General features: G+C 42.3%; 1 protein-coding gene across 1 annotated transcript in view; it reads left to right on the top strand.

The window, feature by feature from the left end:
- Positions 1-7,941: 7,941 nt before the first annotated feature.
- The window catches only part of FBXO43 (F-box protein 43), a 3,890-nt gene continuing 2,320 nt past the window's right edge, over positions 7,942-9,511 (top strand). The window contains 1 exon segment of the mRNA XM_009275490.1: positions 7,942-9,419. Coding sequence (XP_009273765.1) covers positions 7,942-9,419 — 1,478 coding nt within the window.

Below are 9,511 nucleotides of genomic sequence, written 5' to 3'. Positions count from 1 at the left end.
CTGCCGTCAGCTCCGGCCTCCTCCCCGCTGAATAATGAGGTTGGGAAAGTAATAAGTACTTAGCTATCGGTGTTAACCACTTCGGAAAAAAAGCACAGGATGTTTGGTGGCGTTTTTTAATGTATAAGCTTTCGTTTGAATAGCAGCGTCAGGTTCCTAAGAAGAAAGTAGGCGGCTGCACGGTTAGATAAAATAAGAACCAACGTCCTCGGTATCTTTTATTTGGCTGTACCCGACCTACTGTACGTGCTCAGAACGCCCTGTGACAGGTCCGATCGTATCACTGCGGAGTTTTAAACCGCCGAGGTGTTTTGCCTCAAGGTCCTTTCTGTTTCCAGAAGCATTTTATCTAAGATCCGTGGACAAAAAACGCATCTTGATATTTTAATCCTGTGGGCGGTATCATATGTGCCCATATTAAACCAAACTTACAAGCTGCGATACTACGTATTTTAAGAGCAAGGTCGCGTTATGAAAGAAGTTGAAATGTCGGCGATTCCCGCACGCACCGAACTGAAATAGTACAGACGAGATTTGAAACGGTGCCGGTTGGTCTCTCCGTCGCTGGCGGTATGAATTTTGAACCTTCGACAGGCATTTTGTAGAATTAGCTGTCTTTGCTTTCTTCCTGGAAAAATGTTTAACAAATACTGTGTTTTGTGAATATGCCGATTTAAATGACTTCGTCATTCAAGAGGTTCCCTAGTTTAAGGAAGGGTCTTTCTTATTCTGTTTCTGAATACCGAATAAAAATTGTTTCCTAAGCACCCAAGCGCATTGATGTGTCTTACCAGTTGTAATTTATTGATTTTGTTCTCATAGTAGCAAATCCCCTTCATATATAACCTATAGCTTATCCAAAATAAACTTGAGGAATAATAAATGGTTGCTGTTTTCCTAATTTTGTATTTAAGTTAAACGTAACGAAAATGCAGTAAAGATCTTAGGCAGCTCACCTGCTTCTCCTTACAGCTGCGTATGAGTAAAGCTAGATATAACTTTTTGAGTGCCAGAATAAAGCACACGCAAGAAAAACGGTATGCGAAAGGCAGAGCTAGCCACATCGATCCCGATTTCCCCGTGCCGTTACTACCTGCGTCTTCTCCTCCCCCCCGGTCTCCGTAGGTGTGAGTGTGCACCAAGAGTTTGCAGCAGAGGGGGGGAAAAAGCCCCAACCCTGGTAAATGCACGCTAAGCAATTACCGTCTCATAAACGGACAAATAAAAAACCCAACTGGTATTATTTCTCCGGAATCGTTTCGTATTTTAAAATGCGTTTGCCAAACCGATAATTTTAAAGGACTTGCTAATAACACCGCCATGAAAAAGTCGGTTAAAGTTAATTCTGTGAGAATAAGGTCTCCACTATTAAGAAAGAAATCATGTAATTGCTTGATTATTGGCATCCTTTAATTGTTCCCGTGGAAAAATAGGATGTTTTACCAGACCTTAAAGCTTCGGTTACTTCAGCCGTTTCTGATAAAGCCCGCCTCCTTCGAGAGGAGCGCTTTAACAGTAAAACCCCATTCTGGTGGGCTGATCAGCGCTAGCCCTGAAGATGCCTCCTCGGATTTGGAGTAGCAGAAAGGGTTGGGACTGCGCGGGAGACCTCCAGTGTCCCGTGAAGTGGAACAGCCCTTGGCTTTCCTTGGTAGGAAAGCGTGAGGGAGGGCTTGTGGGGTGAGGTGGGGAGGTGCAGGGGGTGCTTTTTGGATGGGAAGGAAATGCGGTCGTAGCCGAGCGCAGCGTGGGGATGTTGCAGGCTGTCTTACCTCATTTGTTTGTTTAGAAGCAACGTTCTCAGGTTTTGTTGGGGGTTTGTTTGGTGGGTTTTGGGTTTGTTCGGGTGGGGTTTTTTTGGTTTGGTTTGGTTTCGTTTTGTTTTTTTTCTTTGTGATGCTTTTTGTTAAATCACGCTTTTTGGTGTGATGCTCTGTGTATTGCATTAAATGCCGCAACTAAAACTTGTTACATTTCTTGGACATTTTTGATCCAAGTCACGGAAGTCCACCCGGGTTTGTGTGACAGAAACAGAACTTGCAGCTGCTGTGTCCCTCTTTAAGGAGCTAGCAAGCTGCCAATTTCACAGCAAAGGTAATTTATTTTATAAATAAATACAACTATTTGAAAAATAACTTCTTCTGATTCATGTGAAATAGATGATGCTACAGAAAGCACTTTCGGAAAACTTGTATTACATTTCTGAAAGTTTCTAACAATTTCTCCTTCTGAAAAGGATGGGGGAGATATCCCAAGAGCCTTTCTCTTTTTACCTATAACTGTTACCTTGTAGCCACATAAAACAATATTCTTTATCTAAACCCGGCACAGTTTCCCCCGGCTCTGGGTAGGTAACTTAAATCCGAGTCTCCTCCGGCCCGTCTCAGCCTGCCGGGCGCCTCTGCCCCTGCCCGGCCGTGCTGCCCCCTGCCCACCCGCTGGCTCGGCTTTGCAAGGCTGGAGGGGTGGCTGTTGCCGAAGGGGAAGGCTGCAAACTTGCCAAACCTCACGTACAGGAATTACGTTACTTAATTTCGAGGTTTCTGTGGAAAGCCTCTACTTTGCTTCTTTGGATGTAGGTGTTGCTTTTAGACTGACACGCGACGATTTTACATCTCTCGTTCAGGTCTGACATTGTTCTGGTGGAGGAAGAAAACTGGAAGCGTAGACAGGGAAAGAACCAGAAAAATTAGAGGTGACCCGGGCTAAATGTTGTATCACGAGGTGAAGGAGAGTAATACCCAGCAGAAGGAGAACACAACGCTGATTTATTTGGCCTTTCCTCTGTCCCTGTGTGGCAAGTGCCTGCTTCCCCCCCAGGGCGGCTGCTGCAAGGCCTGCCGGTTCCCCGCCGCCGGAGGCTCCCCAACCTGCTGGGAGCCAGCAGGTAGGTGAGCCTGTGTAGCCGCACGTTAGCCGTACCGTGCTCAGAAGAAACAGGCACCCAGATATTCGGGTTGCTTTTTTTTTTTATTGCACAGATTAACTAAAACCACGGCAAAACCTAGGCGACGTCACCGGGCATCTCCCACCCGACTGACAGCCGATTTAAAGGAGATGGCACTTGACAAACGCTCTGTGATTGTTTTGTTCCTGTACTAATTAACTCGAATTAGCACTCTCATAACTCAAGCTTAAAGGTTGTGGTGCAGATAAGGTTCATCACCTGTGGCAGCCTTTGGCTGGCCGCGATCGACCAGTGCCTCTGAAGCCACCCCTCAGCCCTGGCGCCCCGCGGCAGGGAGCTGAGAGGGCTCTCGGATAGGCGGGAAAGCCTCACCCTCGCAGGCACCTGAGAAGAAGCAGAGCAGGGGGGAAGAATGACGCAGGGGCGCTTTTAATGGTGGGCTGGGTGCGGCGGGGACCGCAGGGCTGGAGTATAAAGTGTGAGGAGAAAGGCGAGCCTCGCCGGTATCTTCCCGAGGAGCAGGCTCTCTCGTTCGGCGGAGCCCTTCTCCTCAGGCTCCCGTCCTGCCGGCGCCCTGCCCTCACCCTAGAGCGGTGCCGCTCTCCCGAGGGCCGCAGCGCGGAGGGGGCGGGGGAGGCAGTGCGGCAGCGGTTGGTAAGGGCGGGTAGTTCAAATCCAAGCGAGGGAAAGCAGCGGTAGCCTCACGCGAGGAGCCGGTGTGGGTGGAGAGAAGCGAAGCGGCTCCTCGCTAAGGGCAACGGGCCCCAGAGCCAGGCGGCGAGCTGCTGAGGCGACAGGATTCCCGTTCTCTCCAGCCAGCCGGGGAGGGGGGTTCCTCGCATTCACCCCTTCTCAGGGAGCCCCGCCCCCCGCCTCAGCTGCACTCGGTAGTAGGGGGCCTCTAGGCTCTGTTTCCTGTGCCCGGCGATTTGCCAGATGAGGGGGTGAAGCTGTTGCTTTGCTCGTGTCCGGCATCCCAGGTGACTGAGAGACCCTCGGGTGCTGGTCCCTAGGTAGCCGTCAATAATCTTCATCGCTGGGTAACTAGACGTTGCAGTGAACGCATATATAGACGAACTGAAAACTGTGTCTCAGCTGGGTAATACTTCTCTTGCATCTCTCTCTTCTCTCCACATCCTTTCTCACTTTAGGTTATCAGTAGGGGTAAACAATACTCTGAATACAGCACCTTTGCTTTGGAAGATCTCGAGTTGCTTCACAAATTAGGGTAAGTGACCCACATCTTACAGATAGGATTTAGCTATGCCATCTTCCATATTAATACCTTTGAAGGTATTAATGACTTCTCTGTTTTTAACCTGGGTGCTCAAAGAGCAGAGTCTTCCGATAAAGACAGTTTTACTGCAGATATGATATCTGTTTAAATAACAGAGAAAATACTGTTGTATCACCAAAACTTTGCCTTTATCTCTCTTGTTAACAATGGTGAACAGCGACAAACAAGAACAGAAAACATCTTGTTTGAGGCGTAAGTGTTCAACGTGTGTTACTGGGGAATGTAAATTAGTATCAGGAACAGGCGCGACTCCATTCTAAAACTAATTTCTAAGTTATAGGCGTCACTTACGTTGCCTTTGAGTAACCAACATTTTTACCTCTTTAGGACACTTTGTAAGACTAAGCTTATCAGAAATTATTCCTTGTCTAACTGTCTGAATCCTGTTCTTAATTTAGTTTGCGTCTCTGAAATATTTTGTTCTGTAAACTGCCAGAAAGTTTGCAGTTGACTTGTAGAGCAATTTGAGAACTACAAAATTAATAATAGATATGAGAAATGCATAGAGCACAAGAATCTACACTTAGCAGATATGGATTCTATTCTTTCCTCTGTAACTGACTTGCTGTGTGACCAGTCTTTTCTTCCCTGCACATCTGTTTTATGATGCCTAAAGTAAGGTTAACAATACTTTCAGAAATTACTTCAAGACCCCCAAATGAAAAGGTCTTGATGTTATGTATCAAATCTAGTAGATGAAACTTTTCTCCTGATAAAAAAGGAAGTGCTTATAAAACACTAGACAAGTCATAAGAGGTTTTATTAGGCATGTCTTATGAATATAAGTAGCATCTCGTTCTATTACAAGAGATGTTCAGAACCTCCAAAAGGCTTTCCCTTCGGTACAGTACTTGTAAAATGAGACCTTGTGTTAAATTAAATCTTAACTTGTACAAGTAATACCTTTTGAAGAAAATTAATGTGTATACAAAACTGAGGTGTATACTGGGATTTCCTGTAAAGGAGTATAATGGACATTATTCACTCAGTGACTGTATTGCAGTGGCTTCCCTATAATTTTTTCGAAGCTGTTATCTCAAAATCAATATCGTAAGCTCACAGGCTCCTCCTGCTGGACATTGGCGTATTTACAGCATATTTTTAGCTTTTACTTGAGTTACCAACATTCCTTTAACTCTGCTATTCTGATCTCCCCTACAACTGCAAAACCTTGTTTTTCTGTGATTTTGTGCTACTTGAAACACAAGTTTGCTTAAATTATTTTATACTGTAATATTTTAAATTTCCTCTACTCTCAGTTGTTCGTAAGATTAGATAATTTCTCCCATGGAATGTCTGAGAATGAAACTGCAAGCGTGAGTTTTTTCCTTTTGTTGTTTCTTCAGCATGCTGCCTGAACATTAAGTTTCTAAACCTCCAAGCCTGTGCACTTTTGTTAAATGTGTGGTTAATTTGACTGTGTTTAAGGAAAATATTAATATTTTTAAAGGTAAGTGTGGGTATGTGATTTTTATTTTTTTTTTAGGGCGGGATTGAGATTTTTGAATAGCTGTCTCTAAATCGCATTCAAAATTTAAATCTCTGTCCATCAGCAGTTTTGGTAGGAATATCTCCTGGCAACGTTTGCTAACAACTGCAGTTCACCAAAATTCAGCACAGAAAATGAAACCTCTATTCTTTTTGTAGATTACACAAAGACAATGCCCTGTTGTTACTACAGGTCTGTTATAGGTCTTCCTCTTATTACAAAAAGAAGAGCTATGCTAATGTGGTCCTCTGCTTATAGCGTGAATAATCAACTGAAGAGCAGCAATGCACTACACAGAGACTCTTTATACCCTTTTCCTATCTTTTTAAAGTTATTTTCTAGTACATGACACAGCATTTTCAGCCTATTGCCTAAAATGTTGAAAAGTGATGCAAATGAAACACTAGATGCTGCTTGGAGTTGGTCCTGCACTGTCAAGGAAGTTATCCCTAATTCATGTGATAACTAGCTTAAAGCTATGCCTTCATGTTTCCTATTTGCACTGTCATTTATTTCACCAAGTAAAAAGAGGGAATGAGGAAAAAGCAGTGAGAGAAAACAAATGTGAAATTAGGGTACTTGCAGAGGTAAATGGGAGAGAGAAAGGAAGCAGGCCAGACTTCAGAGTTTGTAGTCGTCCTGGAATTATTTTCACATACCTTTCTTTCCTGGAAGAATTTTTCTCAATTATGTGGATGGATTTTTTTTGTTTGTTTGTTTTAAATCTGTTTGATTTCATACTGATATTAGCATGATTCTGTAGGCCTTTATGCCAAGTTCTCACAATCTGCTCTTTAATATCCTGTTCCTTTTGAACTTCTAGATGTTGCTATCTCCTCACAGTAGAAAGCAGAACAAAGCACTTTCTATATTGCAATGATCTTATAAAGTGCCTTCAGTATGGGTCAAAAGATGCTAATTAAATGACCCAAGATCAAAGAATAGTTCCCCTCCAGGCAATTTGGGTTCCCACTGCTCGTGTTTGACGGCTTAGGGCTTGACTAAGTCAGGACTGTTGGGATACTAGCAATGTCTTAATATCTGGTGTTTAAGCCACCTTTAAGGATTCCTAGTTTTGTCTGTTCTGAAAATTCAATTACTATTTCCAGGCTTATGTTCCAAAATATCAGTTCTAGAGGCCAGTACCATACCCCAGTAAAAGGTGCTGATTCAAACTTTGAAAGTCTTACAATGTCGATGTGAACTACTATGGTTTCTGTGAGAACAGCCCTCATACGGGCATTATTCATAACATCTTTTATATGATTACCATGTCTTGTGTGTAGAAAGCAGTGACCTATTGGCCACTCTGGTTAGGGTGGAGAAACTCTGCCGTGTACGAATGGCAAAAAAGTAAGTCTCTATTCTTACATCTCTTGTGTAAATGGGTGCATCAGCCACTTGTAACTTTTCTAGGAAAATATATAGCAACTAAAAGCTTTTATACTTACTAAGTTTAAAAGAAACTTTCTATGTACATGGTGAAAGGATGTATAGTCAGTCCATCGTTTTCTTTAAAGTGTAAATCTTCAGAACACGCAGTTTACCTACAGAGCTGAGTAAAAGCAGAGAGCTTCTTTACAAAATAACATTTAAATGTTAAGGGAGATAAGAATGCACTGTTCACTTTGTAACTAGAGGTCAAATTTTATTCCTTCCAGTGACTGTAGGACTCTAAATAATAGGGAGACCTGTAGACTTGTGACTTCATGATTAATCCTCTCATTTTTCATAAGGAAAAAATGCCTTTTGTCTAAACTCTTCTATTACCAGAGCTTCTGCTAGTTCTTGTGGACTGAACTGTTAGTGGTTGGATGAACCAATAACACAGTGCTAATAAAAATCTTGGTCCTGTTGGAACGAGATGGAGTTTTATCACTGATTTCAGCACAAATGAGATTCTAGTTGCTGCGTTGCTTATTTGAAGTGTTTTTCCTTGGATGAGGATTGGCAGATCCATTAGCTAACTGGATTTATGTTTTAATTTGCCTCACTTACGGTATACTATGCATTTTAATCACTCATTCTAACCATCTACTTGATTGTAATTTATCTTTGTGTTCATGTATAAGCATTGTTTCTACTAAGACTAATGAAAATGCTTCCATCATGGCTGCTACCTTGATAGACTTGCACAGGGCTTTCTCACTAATCTGAAGGTGTTTTGGTGACTACTTTTATCGTTTATTTTTGTTTCAGAAATAACACTGGTATCTTCATTTACAAAGTCAAAGTGCCAAGCAGAAGATGTCAGACAGTCATTCAGTAATGTTCAATATTCTTAAAAGAAATAGATTAACATCCCCCAGCAGCAATTTTAAATACTCCAATTTTAAAGACACATGTTGCACTTCAGTATTTCTGGACAGCAGAAGCAATGAGTCAGTAAAAGATCCCGATGTAGAACATAAAGAAGCACTGAGTGTAACAAGTTTATCATTGCTACAAGAGCAGTCTGAGCACATTCATCCAAATACACTCTTTCCTGTGTCATCATCTATTGAAAATGAAATGAATTCTATCTCCTCATCAGAAAGAAGAGAAGCAAATAGAAGTGCAGATTTTTTTGAAACTCCTAAAGTGAGTAGAAAAGGCTCCTCACTACGCAGGAGGCTGCTTTTATCTAAGGCTGTTCCAGCTGGCACAACTGTAGGATGCTGTGAAAGACAAGCTAGTTCTTCAGGAAGCAGCAAGAAAAAAATATTCTCTTGTGTTTTGAGCTCTGAAGAAAAACTTTCACAAACTGCTTCAGATTCTCCAAAAGATAAAAGTTACAAACCTCTGACAACTAGCACTTCAAAAACTGAGGACTCTAATGGCAATTGCCCAAAACGGAGACTTTCCTTTTCACAACAAAGGACTTCTACGCTAGATGAGTCCAAATGTAAAGACCCCTTATTGCTAGAACCAGAATGTTTATCTCCAATTCAGCGTAAGGATGTTATTGTTAATAACGCTAATGAATTCAATGAAAATGTCCTTATGAGTGTTAGCGATGGGTTGCTTAGGACTCCTACTTACAGTGTCTTACCTGAGGCCAATGAGGGTAAGTTCCTGACTTCTATCAACAGTCTTGTAGAGAACTTTAACTTTGGAATGTGTGATATAAATTCTCCCCCTGTTAAGCTGGCAAGTTACCCAGACCTTTCAACACCTGAGGATAGTGGATATAATTCACTTCATTTGGACAAATTGGGAGACTCATTGTCTGATCATGATGGATCTTTCCAAGAGTTCTTCCAAAAACGTAAAGAAGGTTCCAAAATTCTGGATAGTAAAAGAAAGACAAGAAAACTTGAACGCATTAGAAGGTTATCCACTCTTCGGGAACAAGGCTCACAGTCAGAGACAGAAGATCATTATGGCAGTCCTACTTCAGCATGTATGTTAACAGAAGAAAGAAACTTTGTCAGTGAAGACCATGCATTAATTTTAGAAGAACAGCCTAGTGGAGACCTAGTTGTAAGTCACGGAGATCTCTCAAGAACTCCAGCTCTGAAAATAGTTCATGAAATTTGCTTGCAAAGACAAAGATCAGACCAAAATCAAATATCAGAGAATATTGACGGAACAGAAATATTTGCATTAGAACGCGTTCTTGCTGGACTTATTGGCAAGAAAATGGGCCTTGAAAAATTAGATATTTTAACAGAATTAAAATACAGAAATTTAAAACATGTTCTTTCTATAGTTTTAGATGCTTTGACAGTGGAAAGTCTATGCAGGTAAGTACCACTGCTTCCCTCCCCTCTCCCCCCCCCCCCCCCGCGGGGCTTTGGGGGGGCCCCCCCCCCCCCCCCCAAAACTGGGCTGTGAC

This window comes from Aptenodytes forsteri, unplaced genomic scaffold (assembly GCF_000699145.1).
Source record: "Aptenodytes forsteri isolate BGI_AS27 unplaced genomic scaffold, ASM69914v1 Scaffold208, whole genome shotgun sequence".
NCBI classification, from domain to species: Eukaryota; Metazoa; Chordata; class Aves; order Sphenisciformes; family Spheniscidae; genus Aptenodytes; species Aptenodytes forsteri.
The sequence above is the reverse complement of the archived record's forward strand: the minus strand, read 5'-3'. Positions and strand labels throughout refer to the sequence as shown.